Source organism: Prosopis cineraria, unplaced genomic scaffold (genome assembly GCF_029017545.1).
Source record: "Prosopis cineraria cultivar Desert tree isolate PC_DT_omini unplaced genomic scaffold, ASM2901754v1 PC12, whole genome shotgun sequence".
NCBI lineage: Eukaryota > Viridiplantae > Streptophyta > Magnoliopsida > Fabales > Fabaceae > Prosopis > Prosopis cineraria.
The window spans coordinates 15390771-15416794 of NW_026555343.1; the positions used below are offsets into that span (position 1 = coordinate 15390771).

The 26024-nt window shown below is 33.5% G+C and overlaps 1 protein-coding gene across 1 annotated transcript; it reads left to right on the forward strand.

Moving 5' to 3' along the window:
- Positions 1-5975: 5975 nt before the first annotated feature.
- LOC129287600 (phospholipase D gamma 1-like) lies at positions 5976-24990 on the forward strand. Its single transcript, XM_054923807.1, is given in 11 exon segments — positions 5976-7093; positions 7096-8180; positions 8866-8982; positions 10900-11094; positions 11327-11575; positions 11673-11741; positions 11851-11998; positions 13969-14117; positions 19785-19964; positions 20233-20430; positions 24386-24990. Coding segments are annotated over 11 exon segments (3309 nt in total). The 5' UTR covers positions 5976-6468; the 3' UTR covers positions 24680-24990.
- The last annotated feature ends 1034 nt before the right edge of the window (positions 24991-26024 follow it).

Sequence of the window (26024 nt, forward strand, 5' to 3'; positions counted from 1 at the left end):
GTGCCGCACAGAGAGGCCTCTCCTTCTTTGAAAGGTTACTTGTGCGTACAAAACCACTCTCTTCAAATTTTCTCACTTTTTGATGCCTGGGTGCCCTGACTTTACTTCGAAGTTGAATTTAAAGATGAAATTACAAACAAACATACTCATTAGACCTTCTAGCTACACACCACACTAATTTACTCAATTACTCTCTTTTACTTAACTTAGTCTGATTCTTTAATTCCCAGGATGTTACACAATCTCTAAAATAGCTAGCCTAGACTTAATCTCTAAGATCCCCAGCTTCCCCAGTTCTTTTCATATAAACACATTCTTCTTCTTGCTTTCAAGAAAAGGCAAATATTTATCATTAATATATTTAAAAGAAAATACAATAAAAGAAAAAAAAATCAACAAAAGAAAATCAAATCTGGTTAGATGTGGTAATTTGGGTTGAGCTCGCAGGCTCAACCCACCGACCTACTAAATAGTAGAGGGGTGGGTTAGCAAAAGTGGGTTCACTTATTTGTGGGTTGAGTTTTGACCTACCCCGCATAACTTGAACTCGCAATGGGTTAACTCGTGGGTTAGTGGGTTGGCCTGCGAAATATTTTTTTAAAAAAATTTAACTCTTTCTAAACCTTTGTGACACAAAACAAAACCCTTACCTCATTTAGTTTCACTCTTTATCTTCAGAGTTGCCTCCATTCCTTCTTAGTCCTCATTGCGAGTCATCATTGTCGTTGTAGTGTCGCCTCATCGCCATCACAACACATCTCAGTCCAAACTTTGGTGACTAGCAACCTCAATCCTCCTCCTTTTGAAGTCACTCAAGCCCTTGGCTCTAGCCTATATCCTTTTGCCATGCAAATCCATGAATTAATTTAAATAAAAAAAGCTTCTCTGTTGTAGCCTCTTTTTTCCCCTTTAACTATATTGTTCTTTCCTTCTTGTTTGGCAAAGTCACATGATAGTCTAAAAGTACTAACAAGTTGGCATGCAAGGAGCAGCTAATATAAATAGATAAAATATATATATATATATATATATAATATTTTGCATCTTTAAATGGTAGTTAGTTACTAACTTGTTATTCTTTCTTCAAGTTTTGTCTCTCTTGTGTTCGGAGAGTGAACATATCAATACTTGATAATAATTTTGGAACCTGTACCGATTATGAAAAATAATTAGTATAGCTTAAAGCTTCAGAGAAATCAGCTTAAATTAATATTATTGCAACTTTTGACAAAGTTTTTAACATGATTATTGATTAAGAAAAATTTTTAAATTTTGAATTGTAATTTTAATGACTTGGAAGGGATTTTATTATTATTTGAATAATTAATTTTTAAAAAAATATAATTTTTTTACCACAAAAAGTGAAATGAGGTGAATTTATAATTTTTAATATTAAAAAAAGTTGAAAAAATATTTATTTTACTGATGGGTTAGCCCACCAATCCATCAACCATCAGTGGGTTGGGCAGAAACACAACCTGCCAAGATGTAAGTATGCCATCCCACAACGCATAACTCACAGCGGGCCAATGTAGATCTGGTAGACTGGTGGCCAATTGGTGAGTATTATGTAACCGTTGACTGCCATGTAGGCAGTCAGAACTCAGAATTTAGAAGGTGATTTTTGCGGGTTATTCTTATTCTCCCCATTGAGATCGGGAATTTTTTTTTTTTTAATCAAATCTAACTGGCGCATGGCGTCACCGTACGCTTTGGTCTATACATGATGATTATATATAGCGTCCATTTGCAAGCAGCCGCGTTTTCTTCAATATTTTATTCCGTCATGCATTGATTCTGAACTTCTAGAAACGCTCCTCCTTGTCGCATGCATGGAATCTTGGTCCGTTTTCGGAGACCTGTAGCCTCTAAATTAAATTAAATTAAATGGGTAATTTAAACTATTCACTCAGGAGGGTTTGCACTCTAAATTCTTATGTTGTGCAAAATTTTAACTTTTAATCAACCTGAAAATTTTCAAAAAAAATCAAAATTATAAAAGGGACACAAACTTACACATAGTGTTATGTAAGAAAATTAATATCAGTTAAATCGTTTTTGAGTTACTTTTTTTCTCTAACTTTTAGGTCTTTTACGAAATTTTTTGGATTAACTAATTATTAAAGTTAATTTTGTTAACAACAAGATACCTAATCTGCCATTTTCAATAGTTGAAGAGAGAAATCATATATTATATAAAAGTTTAAAATATCATACATTCTTAAGTAAATAATTAAAGGTTAAATTTTTTTTAAACCGATTAAATTTTATCATTGATTTATTAGTACGCTAATACTATCTTTATATAAAAAATTGCAAATCCAAATACATCCATATACTTCAGTCATATCATTCATGTGAATTCACACACAAGTCTTGTGCAGCCGCAGATGAGCGCGTTTAGAAGAACCAAAAGTTCAATGTTCTCTGGTCACCCAGGATGATGTTTTCTTCCTCCTAAAGTTTAAGTTTTTCAGGGCTGTTAGTCTTCCCAAGTCTATTTATAAGATAAAGAGAAAAAAAACTAATATTAACCTTATTTATGGATTGTTTTACTATTTTCATTGTTCATTTTCATTTTTTTAACTTTAAATGTTAAAAAATTATTAAAAATAATTATTTTTGTCTTTATTAAGATAGGAGGTAGAGATGAAAATTTATTAAATTTTAAGAAAAAATTAATAAGATTTATTTTTTTTTAATTCCTATAAAACAAGATGGAAGTGATTTATAAATAGAATCAAGGAGAGTAAGCCTTTTCTTCTAGCTAATTTCAGAAGTAACTCTGTGTAAATTTATGCTGTACTTCTCCCTTAATATTGGAAATTGGAATTAAAATAAAAAAACAATATATATTGATTTGAAAATAATGATTTTATTGTTGTACTAATTATTGTGTAAATCTGTTTATATGTTAGAACGGAAAGAGTATCTAAACTAAATGTTTGGTTTTTTTTTTTTTTTAAAGGCTAAATGAAGTTTGATGTTTGAGGATAGAATGAAAGAAAAAAAAAGTGAACATCTTTAAAACATATGTAAATTAAAGAAATTATAAAAATTTTCATTAACCTTTCTTAAAAATTAAGTTTTAATATTATAAGAATTTATAATATTTTGTAAAATTATAAGTTAGTTTTCAATAATATTTTCGAAATAATAAATTAAAATAAGAAGAATGATAGAAAAATAACTCTGACAAATAAATATCATAAAATATGATAATTATTTTCTAGATTCTAAATGATTTGTCTATCAATTGATTTCTAATATGAAAATACTATTATACCCCTCTGGACAAAAAATCGTGCCTCCTTCCTCTTCTTCCTACTCTTCTCTAAATTCATTTCATCTTGTCAAATTCTCTTCCTTTATTTGTTCTGATTTTGCCCAAATAAAACTGCGAAGGCGCAACTTTCGATTGTTCATCATCCACCTTAGTGAACATGAGGACAGTCATGAGTTTTGGGGGGGGGGGGGGGATTTGCTGAAGGCATTTAATACTCGTTCTTGATCTATTTATAAATTATTTTTAACATATTTCACCATAATTAAAAAAATTTTAAATTTCATTAAATTTATTTTAAAATTTAATAAATTTTTACCTTTATCTTTAATAAATATTCTTAAATATTATTATTGATTTTTTATTCAAAACATATAATAAGGATAAAAATATAAAAGTATTGAAAATTGACAAATGTCCTGTAAATATAATTAAAATTTTTCTTTTTTTTTATCCTATAAATAAGACCAAAAGAGTACTTCAAAACTCCAAACACAAATTAATGGTCATGACTTCCATGTTTCTCGCTAACCTTGTCTTCCTTTCATGGCCTACCCTTCCTTCTCATAACAAATATCTCATAAATTTGCTTCATATTTGTTGGTTCATCTGTGCTTGATAGTTGATACGCGACAATTCTTCGACCCAAAGTGTCGATCGATTTCCTATGCACAGGCTGATTCTGGCCTAGCTTCCTAGGCCCTCTCTTCTTCACTTCCATTCCTATCACATCACTCGCGGATAGAATGTTCAACTTATAGCTTGTCCCAATTGGCTTGATTTTGTCTCAGCTTAAAACAATCAGGAGGAAAATTTGCTGGACCAAATAGGATGGGAAAGGGATTCTAGATGGGATGAGACACAAGATTATCCTAAAGACGTCCCGTTTCATCTCAAAAAAAAAATATATATATATAATTTTTTATTTTAAAAATATACATTAAATTTATTAATTATATTAATTACAATTTCAATACATGCAATTCTTATTTAAAACTAAATTTTTTTTATATTAACAATTTTAATAACACAAAGTAAGCATTGTATGGTAATATTTTTCTTTGCAATATATTAATTATATTAATATAATTTATTTTTATATCTATTTATTTAATAATGTTTGTTTATATCATATTTTTTGTTTTATTTTTGAAACAATTACTAACTTAACATATCTCAAGTGAAGAAGAAGAAAAATGATTTGATATTGTACTTAACTTGTTTGTTATTATTTCTCTTATAGTATAAATGTCACTTGTAATTATTATTATAATGTGTTATATCTTATGTATACTTGACTTTAAATTTTACACTTGCAGTTGTGATTGATGTAATTCAATAATTAATTTTAAATTTAAATTTTAAATTTTAATTAATGAATGGTATTATTCAAGCATTTCTCCTTTTCTCACATTGTTTTGTTTTATCGAGATGGCTAAACATTTTGTTCTTGTCTCTATCTCGTTATAATTCCCAATGAAATGAGGATAATTTTTTAAGATAAATAAAATATGAGATAAAAATTCAGTTTTAATAATTTCTTGGATAGGATATGAGACAGGGCATCTCTTTCCGTCTCGATCCCGTGAACATTTTTTGTTGCAGAGGAGAGATAGCAGTTACATCTGCACCCAACTTTACATATGGACTTAGAAGCTCCACCATCATCCCATTCCTCTTCATGCTTCCAGCTTTTTCCCGCGAGTCCAAGGAGAAGGGAGAGAGCATCGAGTTCGTTTTGGAGCCATTATTAGGGCAGCAGTGGAGGCGTCATTCCCACACCCCCCCCCAGGGATATAATAGTATTTTCCGCTTTTGGGAATGGAAACTAAAAAACAAAACTACTCAAAGAAGACAAAATACATCTAGGAACGCAAACGAAAAAAAAAAGTCTATCCTCTTTTATTTTATCATCTTCTATATTTAAATTAGGACATGAATAATAATTAAAGAAGAAAAAATTAACTTTTAAAATATGGGATAGCCTAACTAAATAATCAGCATCTTGATTATCCTCGCTAAAAAGTTTTTTCAGTTTTTCATAATAAAATTAATTAACAAATAAATCCCTTAAATTAGAAATTAATTATGATATTTCGTAAAATTTATTTGTCATTTATGTATTTCAGACATATTTTTATATCATTCTCCGATTAAAATAACTCTGCAACATTTAAATATTAGACTATAAACTATGACGTGATTTTAGTTTTTAATAATATTTTGATTTGATATCTGCGTTTTCTCTAAATTTTATATTATATTTATAGATCATGGGTTTGTTTCTTTTTCTTTTTTTAGCGTTTCTTTTTCATGAAAATGCAGATATATATATTTAATTTAATTTAACATAATTTTTTTGGCAAAAAATAATTGAAATTTTCACGTAAACTTTATGTATTTTTTATATTTATTATTATTATTATTATTATTATTATTATTATTTACTTCATTTATAGAAAAGTTTATCAGCTTTATTTTTTTGTTTTTTCATTTTTGGCCTAAAAAGGTCTTTTCCAAATTGAATAGAGTCAATCTATAAATTCTTTTAGCTTTTTTTGACTAGGTCATTTTATAATTTTTGTTAGAGTGAATAATATTATAAGCTTTTTTTTTTTTTGTTGTTGGCCCACAAAACGTAATATAATTTTACGGGCTTGAACTTCGATATCATTTTCCTGAACTTCTAAACCCGCCATCGAATTTGGTGAGCGTGGTGGCTTTGTACACCCTGTCAATGGAGAGAGAGACTGTGCCATCTCTGTCTCTTTGAATCTTTATCTTTTACCTACTCTTCTTTGAAAATTCCGTGTACAGTACTTTCGATTGCGTCAAACATCCAGTTTTCTAGAGCACAGGTAAACTCCTCCTTTTCGGGTTTCAAGAAATCTCGCCTTTGTTGATTATACGTTTCTTCATTTCTTTCCCCATTGAGGATCAGACCCATCATCGATATTTGGTCAGTTTTGCGATGCTACCATTAATCGTACGCTATTAATCGCAGCTATCTTATTGAAGGATTGAGAATAAGAACTTACTCAGTTTACTTCTGTGCTAAACTGCAATTCTTTTAGTATCTGTCATAATTTGATTGAAGTTGATCCTCCTTACAATAATCCCATTTCGATTTCTCCAAGGATCGATATATTTTGCATCATCAAGAGTGAGAGTTCTGTAGTCTCATTATGGATAATTATGGGTCTTCATCGCCACATCGTTATCCAAGCTCCTATGGATACCATAGTAGTCCTCCTCCTCCTTATCCGCCTCCTGCTTCAGATCCAATGGTTCCTCCTCCATACCCCTATGCATTCAGTCATTCACAGTCCTTTAACTATTCCTATCCCCCACCTCCTCCACCATTTGACAATAGCCATTACCCTCCACCACCGGCCTATGACCATACCCCTCCGCCCTCAGATTATAGCCATACTAGTCCACCAGCTGACTTTAATTATCCCCCTCCACCACCCTATTCTGCTCCTCACCTTTATCCTTATTCATACCCCATTCCTTCAGGGATTCATAATCCCCCTCAGCCTGCCCACCATAATAGTTTTCAGTATGGATCATCTCATTATCCTCCCCAACAAACTGAGGCAGGTCCATATCCCCAAAGTCAACCTCTGGCCCATTCACGAGCAAATAGCTTCTCCGGTTCCCCCCAGCACGAGAAAATGAGCTCTGCTGGAGACATGTCATTGCAAACTAGTCATAGTTTCAAGCCTTCTCGGACTTCTGCATACCCACCATTGGATGATCTTATGGGCAAAGTTAGCTTGTCTGATAACCAGCCAACTGCTCCTGCAGCACCCCTGCTCCTTTGGGGCAGCACCTAGCACATTCAATTACAGTTCCACACCAAGAAAAGCGAGAGGAATTTTACAGTTATCTTAATAACTCCTCTGGATGGGAGTCTTCCTACTCTGGTCGGGTCGATTCATCTAAGCTTTCATCTTATTCAGGCTCATTTAATGATTCAATACATAGTCAGAGTTTGCAGATTGTTCCATCACAGAGTAAGGGGTCGTTGAAAGTGTTGCTTCTACATGGAAATTTAGATATATGGGTCCATGAAGCCAAAAATCTTCCAAATATGGACATGTTCCACAAAACTTTAGGGGATGTGTTTGGTAGATTACCGGTAAATATGAGTAACAAAATTGAGGGAACTATGAGTAAGAAGATTACAAGTGATCCTTATGTAACAATTTCAATATCAAATGCTGTAATTGCGAGGACTTTTGTGATTAGCAACAATGAGAATCCTGTTTGGACGCAGCATTTCCATGTTCCTGTTGCACATAATGCTGCTGAAGTGCACTTTGTTGTTAAAGACAGTGATGTGGTAGGTTCACAGCTCATTGGCATTGTATCAATTCCCGTGGAACAAATATACTCAGGGGGGAAAATAGAAGGGACCTATCCAGTGATGAATAATGGGAAGCCTTGTAAGCCAGGTGCTGTCTTGAGGTTATCCATTCAGTACATTCCAATTGAGAAACTGAGCATTTATCACCAAGGAGTTGGTGCTGGACCAGAGTACATTGGAGTTCCTGGAACTTATTTTCCTCTGAGGAAAGGTGGAACTGTTACTCTATATCAAGATGCCCATGTCCCAGATGGCTGCCTTCCTAATGTGATACTTGACCAAGGGATGTATTATGCACATGGAAAATGTTGGCATGACATCTTTGATGCCATACGTCAAGCCCGGCGTTTGATTTATATTACAGGGTGGTCAGTATGGCACAAAGTTCTGTTGGTAAGGGATGTTGGCAATCCATCAGGTTATGCACTGGGTGAGCTTCTAAGGTCCAAGTCACAGGAAGGAGTTAGAGTGCTTCTCCTTATTTGGGATGATCCTACGTCCAGGAGCATTTTAGGTTATAAAACAGTGAGTAATGCAATTGTCTTCATGTACACATTGTTACTGAATCTTTTATAATAAATACATCATTCAATATTTTATTGGGACTTTATTTGGCTAATTTTAATGTGTTTCTTGTTTCATTTCTACGTCTAATTTTAAATATATTTCTTGCTATATGGTGGCCTTGAATAGTCAACAACTGAGATAATCGCTGAATATCATTACATTACATTTGAATTAGGGATATTTTGTTTTGTGTATTGTAAGGTTCTCAAACTAGGATAATCTGCTTTGTATCAGTCAAGAAACTGATACCAACAGTACTAGTGAATTCGTTACTTCTCTTCTTTAGATGCTTAAAATAAAATTTGAATTGCATTGAACGTTATTGAGGTTTCCAACTATTACATTGCTTCTATCAGACCAGCAATTCCTTACAAATATAAATCAAAGATAAAAAAGATTCTCATTGCTTTTTAGACAAGAGATCATGTGAATGTAAATAGAGAAAATATCTGGCAGGTAAGTGTAATTTGCCTAATAGATAAACTTGCATGCTGTCCTAATATTCTTTCATCCTTAATATCTGAAGTTTACTTTATTGGATGTGAGATAAAATTCTTGAATCAGTTGTTAGGATTTATTTTGTATTTTGGCTACAAGGATGTTTTGCTCATTTATGCAAAAAATTTTTCTGCTTTGCTCTTAGGATGGTGTCATGGCAACTCATGATGAAGAAACTCGACGATTTTTCAAACACTCTTCTGTAAAAGTGCTGCTTTGTCCACGGATTGCAGGAAAACGACACAGCTGGGTGAAGCAAAGGGTCAGTTTTGATGTTTACTTTGCATATTGGTTACTTTATTCTGATTTACCCTATCAAATTTATTTAGAAGTCATTGGGTCATTATTTGAATCTGCATTATTGGCATTTTCAATGCTCATTGTTTTTGGCAATTGTAAATATTTAAGCATTCATACTTGATTGCAGATAGTGTGGCCCCATCTGGTTGTTTGCCTAACCTTGAGCAATGATGATTGTGAGGAAAAATTATTGCTTCCTTTTTATGTGATTATCCCTGAAAGTATTCTTAACCATAAACTGTAGGCCATCTTTGGCTTTGCCTTGATGTAAAAATGAAGAGAGAGAGATAGAGATGATTCTCTAGCTTTTTGATGTATCGAAGAATAAGTGAATTCCTAGCAAATATGGTGAAAAGAGAAAATTAGTCTAAATTGAATAAATGTCCTATTTTAATAGGCTTCGAACCATAATTTCATCCACAAGCTCACACTATTCTTAGCATTTTCCAAAATGGTCTTTTTACATTTTTATACAACAACAATAACAAAGACAACAAGCGTTATCCCACTAAGTGGGGTCAGCTGCATGGATTGTAGGATGCCATTATGCTCTATTATTAACCAAGCTTTTAGGAATATTGTTAGCTAAGAGATCTTGTTAACAACTTTCACAAGTGTTCTTTTTGGTCTTCCTCTACATCCTATTTATAAAGCTCAAGAGTAATCGTTCCACTTTCACCATTGGTGTTTCTAGCGGTCTTCTTTGTACTTGTTTAAACCATGTCAAACGATTTTCTACTATTTTTCCCTCAATAAATGCCACGCCCACTTTTTTTCCTACATACACATTTCAGATTTTATTTTTACGTGTATGCTCACACATTCATTTCAACATTTTCATCTTCACTACTCTAACTTTATGCTCTTGTTGTCTTTTTTAAAGCTCAACATTGACTACCATATAACATAGCTGTTCTTATAGCAGTTTAATAGAACTTTTCTTTAAGTTCGATAAAAATTACTATTATAGATATTATTATTGCTGTTCATTTTTCATGATTCTTGTTAGCTGATCCTAAAAATTGTTATATGTAGCTATTGGATATCCAAACAACTTAATGGCTGGAGATGACCCAAACGAAAAGCTAAACTGTTAGCATGATTTGATGACTTATTTAACTTAAAATCCTGTCACACTTTTGTGTGAATTGGCTTAGAATTGAAATCAATTTTTTGTTGTTGCCCTTTTCATAATTGGTGCTTGATCTTGTGAAATCCCTGATGTATAATGCTTTGCTAACCTTCTTGTCTGCAAATCACAATGTATTTTCTGTTAATGAGAAATGTTGGCATTTTGAATTAACTTAGACTATGATTGCACATGAAAGTATGATTTTGGATGGTTGAAGTAGAGTGTCGAATAATTAGGAAAAAGAGAATTCATAGAAATTATATCCATTTAGGAATTATTAAAAGGATATTTTAGCAAAAGGTTAAACAGGATTGCTTGGTTAGATACTGTAAACTGGTTTTCAAGACAGATAATTGTTGTGGGAGAATTCTTCTTGCAATGAAGAAGAGAATGACAAAATGGATTTCAATCTGTAGAGGTAGATGAGAAATATAATTCGTGTTGTGAATGTCAGTTTGTTTGTTTTTTTTTTTATGAGGATTCTTGTCGTCAAACTTAAACCTTATAAAAAGTGTGGTCCTATTATTTTCTTTGCTGTTTACCTATTTTTACTTTGGGAATCAAAGGTAATTGACTGTTTGTATTTTTATAGAACGTGTTCTCCAGTGAAAATTCAATTTCATATTTTTCAGAATTATGGCAAGGTCCTATTTTGGTGGTTGTTTTGTCATCTCATGTTATTGTTATTGTTATAACATTCTTCTTCAATTGTGTTTTCATGGTTTTATATTGAACTTTGACCATCAGGAAACCAGTACTATATATACGCATCACCAGAAAACTGTAATTGTCGATGCTGATGCTGGAAATAATAGTAGAAAAATTGTAGCATTTGTTGGTGGACTTGATTTGTGTGATGGGCGATACGATACTCCCCACCATCCTCTCTTTAGAACACTCCAGACACTGCACAAGGATGACTATCATAACCCTACCTTCACGGTAAGTCTCTTATTTTCTCATTACCAATGGTGGCAAGGTCAAGTAAAGACCAACTAAAATTTTAAGTTAAGAGTACAAAGCAAATGAACAGAAGCATTATATTTGTTGTTGCACACAATATTCCAACAACAGTGGAATCTGTAGCTTAATCCAATAAGATATGGTTCTAGAATAGTGATATTTGAATTGAGCAACCAAATTTATTCCTCTTACTAGGGTCGTTATGCGACAGGGTAATGTTGGAGGTTGTCCAAGGGAGCCATGGCATGACTTGCATTCTAGAATTGATGGTCCAGCAGCATATGATGTTCTGACCAACTTTGAGGAGCGCTGGTTAAAAGCTTCAAAACCTCATGGGATACAAAAGTTGAAAGGTTCATATGATGATGCTTTGCTTAGGCTGGAAAGAATCCCAGACATTATTGGGATGTCTGATGCTCGTAATTCTAATGAAAATGACCCTGAAGGTTGGCATGTTCAGGTAGTTTGTCTTTTATCAATGCCAAATGGATATTTAGTTTTTCCTTGAATTCAAGACATTCATTCCATTTTTTTTTTTGCTTCCGTTGGAATGCTAGATATTTCGATCAATTGATTCAAATTCAGTAAAGGGTTTTCCAAAGGATCCAAAAGATGCGACAAGCAAGGTGAGTTAAGGCTCTGTTTCTAAATACTTGGAATTATCAATCAATCCACCAGATTTGAAGTACCTTCTGGGTGACCTTCTAAAGGTTGAACTTAACTTTGTTCTCACAGAACTTAGTTTGTGGGAAGAATGTGCTGATTGACATGAGCATACATACAGCATATGTGAAGGCCATCCGTGCTGCACAGCATTACATATATATAGAGAATCAATATTTCATTGGGTCTTCTTACAATTGGAGTCAACATAAAGACCTTGGTATGTAGCTTTTGCAAGTATTGCTATTACTCTACAAATTTCATCTGATCATGGAATAAAATGCTGCATTTTTTTGGAAAATACAAATAAACATTATATATAAGCTTCTGGTATTTACAGATCCAGAATCCAATCTAAATTCTGCCTAATTGAATTGAATGACCTACTGCTGCAAATAAAAATCATAACAAGATGCTTTACCTTACAAATGCATGTTACCGCATAATGATGCACTTTACACACTAGCAGCTTGGAGAGCTGCATTTAGACTTCAAAAGGTGTTTTTCTTAAATGAAAAAACAGTTCCCGTTCATTGCAAGCCTGCATGCAGTGTATCTCTTGTAAGAACCTTTAAGTAAAAGACACAGAAGGATGAGGGAGAATGGAAGAGGAAAATCAATAATGTAATTAAGTTATTTATGTTTAATAATTATCTTTATTTATAAAAGTATTTTAATTAGGATATTTAAAGTATCTTTTAAATAAGTTTAGTTTGGATTAGGAATTATAGGATTTATTCTATTATCTTATCTAAGATTATTTTATCTCATATGAGATTAGTTTAGATTATCATTTTAAATAGTCGCACCTTGTGCTCTAAAGTATAAATAGCCATAGGGGTTCTTCAACCATTAGGACTTGAATCCTGAATGGAATGAGGATTTCAAGTTGGTGTTTAAAATTGGAGTTAAAGGCCATGGAGATTTATGATTGGGAGTGGGTTGGGAAGTTTGACATGGTCTCCTCCATCGCCATATCATTCATTGGAAAGGATATTCTGATTTAGATGTTGCTTGGAGGAGTTCCCTACTTACATCTTGGCTTCTTGGTGTTATATCATGAGTTTTATTCCCCAAGGGCTTCTTTCAAGCGGGGGCATGGAACATCAGGCTCCCCATCTTGGCCCTGCTTGAAGGAACTCTTCCCAAAATTTCAAGTTTTTCTTAGTTTTGTATAGTACAATGTTTTTGGTTGCCTATATATGGCACAAGCTTTCCATAAATTTTTGGGGGCCAGAAATGTGTCACACCTATGTTGTACTAAGAATAACTTGAAAACTTGGGAAATGGAAGAGAAGACTCTAGAATTTAATTTATGTTTGATAATTTTATTTGGTTTTTAAAGTAGGATTTTAATTAGGATTTTTAATTTATCTTTAAAACAAGTTTAGTTTGGATGAAGATTAATAAGATTTATCCTATTATCCTATCTTATCTATGATTAATTTATATTATTATTGTTTTAAATAATTGTACCTCTATAAAATGCTTGAGGATTTCGTCAAGTGTTAGACTCATTTTCCTAGTAGAATAACTGTGTTATCATTTGCCATCTGCTTCTCCCACAATTTCTTTCTACATCTCCCTCATTTTTTGCTATTCCTCCCATTAAGGGGGGGTGTTTTGTTCCCTAGAAGCAATGATTTTGAGATTAGACTAGTCATGGCATTGCTCGAAATACCACATTAAGGGTTCATTTGATTCAACCCCATTGCAGAGCTACAATGGCAATCAATGATAGTACAGATCCCATTACCTTAGAAGCATGTTTTGGTTGACATTTGGCATTAGCAAAGGTAATCATCATTACCCAAAAAAATGGTAATGATGATTCATATGGACATCCTTAAGAATCCTCATTACTGCCCATTTGCATTATCTTATATCAAAAATACCCCCTATCTACTTTGGCGGTTTTCCTCCTCCTCCCATTAGGTTCTCCTTTTTCCTTCATTGAAATCTACCCTGCAGGTAACACCACTACGATCGGCAACATCTCTTCCTCTACCTCCACCTCTATCCCCACCTTCTCCCACCTCAACACCATCAAACCCCTCAATCCAGATGAGACACTCTTGCTCTAGTATTGAAATGTCATTCCCTTCTGTAAACGATCTTTGAGGAGCAACCACTGCCATTGACCTAATAATTTGAGATGTGAAATCGTCATGCAGTTCTTATTTATTGCAGGTGCTAATAATTTGATTCCAATGGAAATTGCCCTAAAGATTGCTGAAAAGATCAAGGCCAATGAACGATTTGCTGTGTATATTGTTATTCCAATGTGGCCTGAGGGTGTTCCCACTGGTGCTGCCACACAAAGGATTCTGTTTTGGCAGGTATGCTTCCATTCATAATATGAACGCCACAAATTGTACTTGGTTGGGATTTGATTGATTATGACATTATAAACAGTTCGAAGGATGAAATACTTCCACTTGTTTCTTGTTTTTGCTTTATAATATGATGGAACCCAGAACAGGAAACTAGAAAATGCATGGAATATGCTTCCTATCTCACTGCATAGTAGTGAGAAATGTGAGAAATATATTCTATAACTGAGAAATGCAAGCAAAAAGGGCAATTTTGCCCGGGAAACAGAGTAGCATTTACAAAATAAAGAATAAGCAAGAAAAAAAAAAATCTAGCTACTTGAAAGACACTGGGAAGCTCCCTATCATATTACCAGAATTCCTCCCTCACTTTCTTCCTCCTTATAGTTCTCTTGTAACTGTAACAAAGAAGCAAAGCATGCCCACTGCGCTGTTCATCCAAAAAATCCAAGATAATCACCGTGGCAGTCACCCCCTCTAGGCCTTCTAGGATGAACCGTCTTAATTGGAGGCCAATCTTTAATTCATGGTATAAACTCTATTTTCATGATTGCCATTTGAACTGATTTTGCCCCTTTTTAAGACAGCTATGATGAAACTTCTTGATGTATATGCTCCGTTCTAGCTGTCCATCTTACAATGTTTGACTTTTATGATGCATGACAGTCTAAGGTGCAAAAGAGGGGATAAAAGGCAGAGAGAGAGAGAGAGAGAGAGAGAGATCTAAAAATCTTATTTATTTATTTTTTTTAAAGTTTAGAGGGGCCTTTAACTATCTATTTCAAATATTACCAACACCATGGTTTTTGCCAGCAAAGGGCTTGCTAGATCTCCTCTTGCAGTTTACTGCTCTGCCATAATTTCTCTTCTCTCATTATAATGGTCAGCTGGTGTTTTTTCTACATGCATGCATGACTACTACTAAGTCTGTACGAAATTATTGATTGCTCCCACAAATGTATGAAATTGTAGTAATAAATTACTCGGAGTATTTTAGGTATTGAATCCACAGGAAGGCTAAGTTTGCCTAACCGGATTAAATTTAGCTTTGACATAATATGATAATTGAATAATAATTTATAAAAATAAATAATAAATAAAGGTTGATCCAATTAATAGAGCATTAGTAATCAAATTTCACCAATTGGGTTTGTTAAAATTCACTCTTTGCAATGATAGTTACTGCTGTTTCTAAATTGTCCTAAGTTCCTATTCAATTAGTATCGAATTCACTTCTGCCAAACCCAAAGTCCTAACCAAACCATGAAGCTACAACACAAGTCACTACAAATTTCTAAATCTATTTTTGGTCCAGTTATTCATGCTCACCTCTCTAGATCTAGGCTCATTCTTCACCTTCCAATCCTTTGAGTTTACTTATTAATTAAATATTATGTTGATTAGGCGCAAAATCCACATGAAGCACAAGTGAGATAAGTATAGTTTACAACAACAACAACAACAAGCCTTTATCCCACTAGGTGGGGTCGGCTACATGGATTGCAAGACGCCATTGTGCTCTATCATTTATCAAGCTTTTAGGAATATTATTAATTAAGAGATCGCGTTCAATAACTTCCAAGAGTGTTCTCTTAGGCCTTCCTCTACCTCTCTTAATCGGACTCAAAGTTATATGTTCCATTCTTCTCACTGGTGCCTCCCTTGGTCTTCTTTGTACATGCCCAAACCATCTCAACCGATTTTCTACCATTTTTTCCTCAATAGGTGCCACCCTCACTTTTTCGCGCACGTGCTCATTTCGAATTTTATCTTTACGTGTATGTCCGCACATCCATTGTAACATTCTCATCTCTGCTACTCCAACTTTATGCTCTTGCTGTTCCGTCAGAGCCCAACATTCACTACTATATAACATTGTCGGTCTGATAGCAGTGCGATAAAACTTTCCTTTAAGTTTATTAGGCACTTTACGGTCGCAAATAACTCCTTTAGCTTTTCTCCAATTAAACCATCCAGCTTGAATTCTATGTGAAATATCTCCATTAATTTCGCCATCATTTTGAATAATGGCTCTCAAATATCTAAACTTTTCCACTTGAGGTATAATTTGGTCTCCCAATTTCACTTTCAAATTATTGTCGAATAGTCCTTTACCAAATTTACAATATAAATATTCCGTCTTACTTCTACTCAGATGAAAACCTTTTGACTCCAATGTCCTCCTCCATAACTCAAGTTTGCAATTAACCTCTTCTCTTATCTCTGCTATAAGAACTATATCATCCGCGAAGAGTATACTTTCGGAATTTCCCCTTGAATATGTTTCGTCAAAACATTTAAGATTAAGTTGAACAAATAAGGACTCAGAGATGATCCCTGATGTAGTCCAATCTTTATAGAAAAATCTTTTGTTTGACCACTAGGCGTTCTTATACTAGTTTTTACCCCCTCATACATATCTTGTATGGCTTTAATATAAGCAATCCGTACTCCTTTTTTTTCTAACGCTTTCCAAAGCACTTCTCTTGGTATACGGTCATAAGCTTTTTCCAAATCAATAAAAACCATGTGTAGATCTTTATCTTTACAACGATACTTTTCCATTAATCCCCTTAGTAGATAAATCGCCTCTGTAGTTGATCTATTTGGCATAAAACCAAACTGATTCTCAGAAATACTTGTCTCCGATCTCAACCTGTGCTCAATTACTTTCTCCCACAATTTCATTGTGTGGCTCATGAGTTTAATCCCTCTATAGTTAGTACAATTTTGAATATCTCCTTTATTTTTATAAATAGGAATTAATGTACTTCTCCTCCACTCATCAGGCATTTTCTTGGACCGTAAAATCACATTAAATAACTTAGTTAACCATCTCACCCCTTCTTCACCTAAGCATTTCCACGCTTCGATAGATATACAATCAGGTCCGTTGGCTCTACCATTTGCTATTTTCTTAAGAGCTTTCTTTACCTCCTTATCACGTATTATTCGATAGAATGACAAATTTTGTTTTCCTTCACCAGTTATTAAATCCTCCAAGTTACTAGATGAACCCTCTCCATCATTGAAAAGTTTAGAAAAGTAAGTCTGCCATCCATTTTTAATTTCATCATCTGTAACTAAAGTTCTTCCTTCTTCATCCTTAATACACCTTACCTTACTTGTTCTAGATCTCTTGATTTTCTTTCCCTACTTTTGGCAATCTTATAAATATTTCGCTCTCATTCCTTCGTCGCAAGGCTCTTATAAAATTCTTCAAAAGTTTTAGAACGAGCTTCACTCACAGCTCTCTTAGTTTCCTTCTTAGCCATACGGTACCTCTCCCAATTTTCCTCATTGTTACACAAATGTATGGCTTTAAAACAATTCTTCTTATACTTGATTTTGTCCTGTACACTATTATTCCACCACCAAGACTCCTTATCTCTCGGACCAGAACCTTTTGATTCTCCCAAAACTACTTTTGCAACCTCCCGTATCTTTTTAGCCATATCCTCCCACATGATGTTAGCACTTCCCTGAGATTCCCATATTCCTTTATCCAAAAGATTTCGCTTGAAAATATCTTGCTTCTCACCTTTTAATTGCCACCACCTAATCCTTGGTGCTACTATTTGTCGACGTTTTTGGATTTTACTCAAAATACACACATCAAGGACTAGGACCCTATGTTGTGTCGTTACAGCATCTCTGGGGATCACCTTGCAATTTTTACAAAGTCTTCTATTTGTGTTCCTAACTAAAAGAAAATCAATCTGTGACCTTGAGGCTCCACCTTTGTAAGTGATGAGATGCTCATCTCTCTTCTTGAAACAAGTGTTGGCAATCTTAAAATCATACGCCAATGAGAAATCAAGAAGAGTTTGTCGTTCATTGTTTAGCTCTCCAAAACCAAAACCACCATGCACCCTCGCGTACTGACCAGCTTTCCTCCCGACATGCGCATTAAACTCTCCTGCAATAAAAATCTTTTCACTCTGTGGTATGCGTCGAATCAGCCCTTCCAGATCCTCCCAAAATAATTCCTTAAGATTGGCTTCTGTCCCGACTTGCGGCGCATAAGCGTTAACAATATTAACAGTCTCACGTCTAATTATCATTTTTAAGGAAATAATTCTGTCTCCAATTCTGCTAACTTCTACAACGTTCTTCTTCCACTCCTTATCTATAATGATGCCTACTCCATTACGTGCGCTTACTTTTCCTATATACCAAAGTTTGAAACCTTGAATATCCTTAGCTTCTTCTCCATGCCATTTTGTTTCTTGCAGGCAAAGATATTGATTTTCCTTTGAATCATAACCCCTACAACCTCTACAGATTTACAATTCAATGTCCCAACATTCCAAGTACCAAATCTAATTTTGCTCTCATGGACTAACTTCTTTAACCGCGTACATCCAGAATGATGCGGTAGCCCTTGCTCATTTAACACTACATCTGGGCGCCGATGCAGCGGCTCTAACTCACTTATCACTGTACTCGAGCCATGCAGCGCGTTACTTACGGGCAACGACCTAACATTAACATTATAACGTCTATTGTTCATGTTCATGATAGATTTAACAAAGTTTTACATTGGCTGTTGATGGCCTAACACAACCCTCCTTCTTTACCCGGGCTTGAGACCGGCTATAAACATAGGCGGAGTTGAGATAAGTATAATTTAAAAGAAATAAATTTAAATAAATAATCATAAAGTTCAAATCTAAAACAAAGAGTACTCAAGATTTATAGAGCCAATCCTAGATGGGATGCAACACATAAGAATATAAATAAAACACAAGTAAAATTCCAAATGTTGAAGAAAAAAGATAAAAGATAAAAGTTCTTAGTAAAAAAGAACGAATCTTGTTCCTCTGCTTTGGCTTGCTCTGAGAAGACTCCAAAAGCTTCCAAAAGTGGGTCTTGGCTGCCAATGGATGAAGATTGGACCCCTAGAATGATCTTAGGAACTCTTATTTATAATACTTTGCAATTAGTATTTCTTAATCTTTCTAAAATATCAAATATTATTTTTCCATTTTTTTTCTTCTCATTGGATTTTATCAAGATTTGAAATTTCAATTTTTTTTCCCTTCCTTCTCTCTCCCTCAACATAGCTTTGCTCCCGCCTCTTATTCTTTTGTATTTTCTTTTCTTTTTTTCCTTTCAGTTTCCTCTCTAGCTCCTCATGTCTTTGCCTTTTTTTCCTCCCTTCCTTTTCTTTTCGGGTTTTCTTCTTTCCTTTAATTTGATATATTATTTTCCTTAAAAATATAATGAAAGAGATATATGAGTAGATTTTATGGAAAGAATCCTTCTTATCTTATAATTAAGTACAGAGAGGAAAATATCTAAAAATTAATTAAATAAGTATAAAATGTTAATAAATTTTATCAAATATAAACCAAAATCTATAGCTATTTATCTATAAAATATGCACTTGTCAATTATCACCTTAGTGATTTTTCGTTGTTTATGAAACTTGGCACCTTGATTTTTTACACTACACTTTTGCTGCTATAAGAATTTAGCTGTTCTAGCCTTTGAAAATTTGTGCTTATTTGCAATCCTGGCTTGAGAAACGTCCTTGTGACCCGTGAAATTCAAAGTACATAGAGGAACTGCTTTCTCTGTTACTTATTGAGATAGTGTTATAGAATCTGTTAGTTTTGGTTATTGGTTTATTGCATCTGTTAATCTGGAGTCGTTATTTGATTGTTGCAGCATAAAACAATGCAAATGATGTACGAGACAATTTACACGGCTTTAGTTGAGGCTGGGCTTGAGGAGGCATTCTCACCAGAAGACTACTTGAACTTTTTCTGTCTTGGCAACCGGGAGGTCAATGATACATATGGTAACAATGCAACGCCTGGAAATCCTCCTCCTGCAAATAGTCCACAGGTATGAATATTTTGGCAGTTTTGCCCAGCATCCACCCTTCCACGTTCCCAGTACATCTGTAGTGCATTTTTAAGATAAAACTTCATTTGGAGTTAACATAAAATTGTAGACATCTATCCATGTGCCATCTGCTTTTTATTTCTTGACTGATATGACCTCTGAGCATGACCAAAGTTATGGCACTTCATCAAGTTCTCATATGGCATATTGTTGTACTGTGTGTAGCAAATGCACTGCTGAATTCGTTCTCTATTGGTGTCAATTCCAGGCACTAAGTCAAAGTAGCCGACGTTTCATGATTTATGTTCATTCGAAAGGCATGATAGTTGATGATGAGTATGTGATATTGGGATCTGCAAACATCAACCAGCGCTCTATGGAAGGAACAAGGGACAGTGAGATTGCAATGGGAGCTTACCAACCTCATTATACTTGGGCAAGAAGACATTCTTATCCACGTGGACAGGTATATTTTATGGGCAGTTAATTATTTTCATAACAAGCCATTTTTCATGTAGCCAAATTCAATCTTCACCATAGGCAATCTAGCAAAAAAGTTGATCATCAGTACACATCTAATAGTCATAGGGAAATTCCCGAAGGTGTTGCTTAATAGAGAAATATGAAGTAGGAGCATGACGCAATAAAACCATTTTTTCCAAAGCAGGATGGCTCACTGCCATTAGAAGTAAATTAGGACTGTGTGTGTACTACTATGGTTATATTCTGAACTATACAACAACAACAACAACAATAACAACAAATTTTTATCCCATTAGGTGGAGTCGGTTATATGGATTGCAAGATGTCATTGTGCTCTATCATTTATCAAGCTTTTAGAAATATTATTGATTAAGAATTGCGTTCAACAACTTCCAAAAGTGTTCTCTTAGACCTTCTTCTACTCCTCTTAACAGGGCTCAAAGTTATATGTTCCACTCTTCTCACTAGTGTCTCTTGTGGTCTTCTTTGTACATGCTCAAACCATCTCAAACTATTTTTTATTATTTTTTTCTCAATAGGTGCTACCCTCACTTTTCTGCGTATGTGTTCATTTTGAATTTTATCTTTACGTGTATGTCTGCACATCCATCATAACATTCTCATCTTTGCTACTTTAATTTTATGCTCTTGTTGTCCCGTTAGAGCCAAGCATTCACTACTATATAAGATAGTCAGTCCGATAGCAGTACGATAAAACTTTTTTTTAAGTTTATTAGGCATCTTATGTTCACAAATCATTTTTTTAGTTTTTCTCTAATTAAACCACCTAGTTTGAATTTTATGTGAAATATCCCCATTGATTTCGCCATCATTTTAAATAATGGCTCTCAAATATCTAAACTTTTCTACTTAAGGTATAATTTGATCTCCCAATTTCACTTCCAAATTACTGTCGACTAGTCTCTTACCAAATTTACGATATAAATATTCAGTTTTACTCCTATTCAGATGAAAATCTTTCGACTCCAATGTCCTCCTCCATAACTCAAGTTTACAATTAATCTCTTCTTTTGTCTCTACTATAAGAACTATATTATTCGCAAAGAGCATACATTTGATAATTCTTCCTTGAATATGTTCCGTCAAAAAATTTAGGACCAAGTTAAACAGATAAGGATTTAAAGATGATCTCTGATGTAGTCCAATTTTTATAGGAAAGTCTTTTGTTTGATTATTAGACGTTCTTACACTATTTTTTACCCCTCCATACATATCTTGTATAACTATAATATAAGCAATCTGTACTCCCTTCTTTTTTAAGGCTTTTCAAAGCACTTCTCTTGGTATATGGTCATAAATTTTTTTCAAATCAATAAAAACCATATGTAAATCTTTATTTTTACAAATCTTTATTTTTACAACGATACTTTTCTATTAATTCCCTTAATAGATAAATCGCCTCTGTAGTTGATCTACTTGGCATAAAACCAAATTGATTCTCAAAAATACTTGTCTCCAATCTCAACTATGCTCAATTACTTTCTTCCACAATTTCATTATGTGGCTCATGAGTTTAATCCTTCTATAGTTAATACAATTCTAAATATTCTCTTTATTTTTATAAATAGGAATTAATGTACTTCTCCTTTACTCGTCAGGCATTTTCTTGGACCATGAAATCACATTAAATAACTTAGTTAACCCTCTCACCCCTTTTTCACCTAAACATTTCTACACTTCAATAGATATACAATCATATCTATTGACTCTACCATTTGCCATTTTTTTAAGAATTTTTTTTACCTCCTTATCACGTATTATTCGATAGAATGAAAAATTTTGTTCTTCTTCACGAGTTATAAATCTTCCAAGTTATTAGATGAACCCTCTCCATCATTAAAGAGTTTGAAAAGGTAAGCCTCCTATTTATTTTTAATTTTATCATCTGTAACTAAAATTCTTTCCTCTTCATCTTTTATACACCTTACCTATTTTAGATCTCTTGATTTTCTTTCCCTACTCTTAGCAATTTTATAGATGTTTTGTTCTCCTTCCTTTGTCTCAAAACTCTTATAAAATTCTTTAAAAGCTTTAGAATGAGCTTTACTCACAGTTCTCTTAGTTTCCTTCTTAGTCATACAGTACTTTTCCCAATTTTCCTCGCTGTTATACAAATGTATGGTTTTAAAATAGTTCTTTTTATATTTGATTTTGTTTTGTACACTATTATTCCACCGTCAAGACTTCTTATTTCTCAGATTAAAACCTTTTTATTCTCCCAAAACTACTTTTACAACCTCCCTTATTTTTTTAGCCATATCCTTTCACAAGATGTTAGCACTTCCTTGAGATTCTCAAATTTCTTTGTCCAAAAAATTTTGTTTGAAAATACCTTGCTTCTCATTTTTTAATTGCCACCACCTAATCCTTGGTGCTATTACTTGTTGACGTTTTTGAATAATTTTACTCATAATACACATTAAGGACAAGGACCCTATGTTGTGTAGTTATCGCATCCTCGGGAATTACCTTGCAATTTTTACAGAGTCTTCTATCCGTGTTTCTAACCAAAAGAAAATTAATCTGTGACTTTGAGGCTCCACTTTTGTAAGTGATGAGATGCTCATCTCTTTTCTTAAAACAAGTGTTGGTAATTTTAAAATCATATGCCAACGAGAACTCAAGAAGGGTTTGTTCTTCATTGTTTAGTTCTCCAAAACCAAAACCACCATGCACCCTCGCATACTGACTAGCCTCCCTCCCGACATACCTATTAAAGTCTTCTCCAATAAAAATCTTTTCACTTTGTGATATGTGTTGAATCAATCCTTCCAAGTCCTCCTAAAATAATTCTTTAAGACTGGCTTCTGTCTTGACTTGAGACGCATAAGCGCTAGTAATGTTAACAGTCTCACGTCCAACTATTATTTTTAAGGAAATAATTCTATCTCTAATTCTGCTAACTTTTACAATGTTCTTCTCTTCCACTCCTTATCAATAATGATGCCTACTCCATTGTGTGTGCTTACTTTTCATGTATACCAAAGTTTGAAACCTTGAATATTCTTAGCTTTTCCATGCCATTTTGTTTCTTGCAGGCATAGGATATTGATTTTCCTTTGAATCATGACCCCTACAACTTATACAGATTTACAATTCAATGTCCCAACATTTCAAATACCAAATCTAATCTTGCTCTCATAGGCTAACTTCTTTAGCCACGTAGGTCTAGAGTGACGTGGTAGTTATTGCTCATTTAACACTACATTCGGGCTCCGATGCAGCGGCTCTAACTCACTTATCGTTGTACTTGATTCATGCAACGTGTTACTTACGGGCAACGACCTAACGTTAATATTATAATGTCTATTGTCCATGTTCATGATAGATTCAACAAAGTTTTATGTTGGCTGTTGATGGCCTAACATAACCCTCCCCCTTTATCTGAGTTTGAGACTGATTATAAACATAAGCAGATTTTATTCTGAACTATTTTTAGACATTTTTATATCTGCTTGATGTCTCTGGGAAAATCCATCATGATAATGAAGCCACAAAGCCGAAGGCTTGGGGTTGTCTACTGATTCCTCAAAGCCCCAAGAGTATAAATATAACTTTGTCTAGAGATATCATGCGATAAAATATCTACGGACCTATAAAACCAATTCCCCCCCCCCTCTTTATTCTCACTCTAGATGCCTCTAGATCTGTATTTCTATTATGGAACTTACACATAAGAATGCAGTAAGATGGTATTTGGTATATAAATATCCTATTTTCCCTGACACTTGAAAATCTGTATGCTAACTTTAATTTGTTATGCTCAGTCATCTTGTAGATAGCTTTTCAACTTTTGGAGATCAGCTTCATTGTTTATTTATGTTTTTTTTTTTTCCCTTCATAACACTTCAATGCATTATGATTTTTGTAACAATTGCTTAGACCTGATTGTCATTCTTCATGAAACCGCTATGTAGATCCATGGATATAGGATGTCGCTCTGGGCAGAACACACAGGAACAATTGAAAACTGCTTCTTGCAACCAGAGAGCCTTGAATGCGTCAGAAGAGTAAGAGTGATGGGTGAAATGAACTGGAAACGATTTGCGGCACCCGAAGTAACAGATATGAAAGGGCACCTATTGAAATACCCAGTTGAAGTTGATCGAAAGGGAAAGGTCAGATCTCTCCCTGGCCATGAAAACTTCCCTGATGTTGGAGGCAAAGTAACAGGGTCATTTCTTGCCATTCAGGAGAATCTTACCATTTAATGAATTTGATAGACATTCATTTCTTCCTCCCAGCGATTAGAATATGATGAATGTAAATTACAAAATAGAATGTTTTATAGTTTTTGGGAAGTAATTTACACCATAGAAGAGTTGACAATTTTTAAGTGCCTCATGCTTGTTGAAGACACAGATACAGATGGGGTGTACAGTTTTGCAACTTGCACGTTTGGTTATTGTTCATGTGAATATTGTTATAACTGGAGCAAGTATTGTGATTTGCTGATACTGTAATTATTACTCTTTAAACATTATAAAATGTTGGCCAATAAAGTTATGACTTCTTGTCTTAATTAACTTTTTAGTGACATATTGTAATTGATTGTAATTGATCTTATTAGTGCCTGTTTGGTTAAGCAAAATAATCGATTATTTCACCAAAAAAATTGATCAACCAAAAACATATTCAAATGCATCAAAATCATGTAATTAATTTTATTAGTTAAAATCAATTTTTGTCGAAAGCTAGCAATTGGAGCATCTATGGATAATCCATCAAAAAGCATTGGGGAAAATTACAAAAAAAAACTTAAGAAAAAATTATAAAAAAAGTCCAAAATTTAGCAAATATAAAATCAATAATATATTTTACTTCTTAAATAAAATGTAACAACTTTAATAATATTAGATATAAATTAATCAATAATTTAATTTTTAAGTGCAACGTCCTTTATGATAATATATACAACTAAAATTGATTCTAAATAAATCATTCAAATATTTTCAATTCTGTTAAAATTAATTTTAAAAAAACGGTATCCAAACAGATTGCGTTATAACATAATCAATTATGATTAAAATATACTATTTAATTAATTATTTTCATAATCTATTATATCTAACTGAAATTTAAACGAGTACTTAGTTGATCAACTGTCTTAATTCGGTTTGATGTCAAAATGTACAAAAGCAAGTGACCAAATCACACTAGTGATATGGATTAAATCAAATTGAATTGGTGGATTTCACTGTGGAATTTTGATGGTTTAGTTAATTAATTTGATTATTAGGCTTTGCAATGACTACTTGGAAGTTGGATCTGTTGTAATTGTATCAATGCTTTTGTAAAAGATTAATCATTTGATCCTTGTAGTTTTGATCTAGTTCTAACTCAATTTATCAACTTTAACTCGTAATAATTTAGTCTCTAAAATTTTAACTCATTTATAAATCAGTGTTTGAACTTTACCTCTTGCAATTTATTCCTTGAAGTTTCAATCTCTTAAATAATGGCTCCTATATTTAAAAAAAATTATAAAAATCCAAAAATATTTTAAACTTTTGATATTTATAAAGATTAAAAGGGTTTAATAATTTAAAATATTAG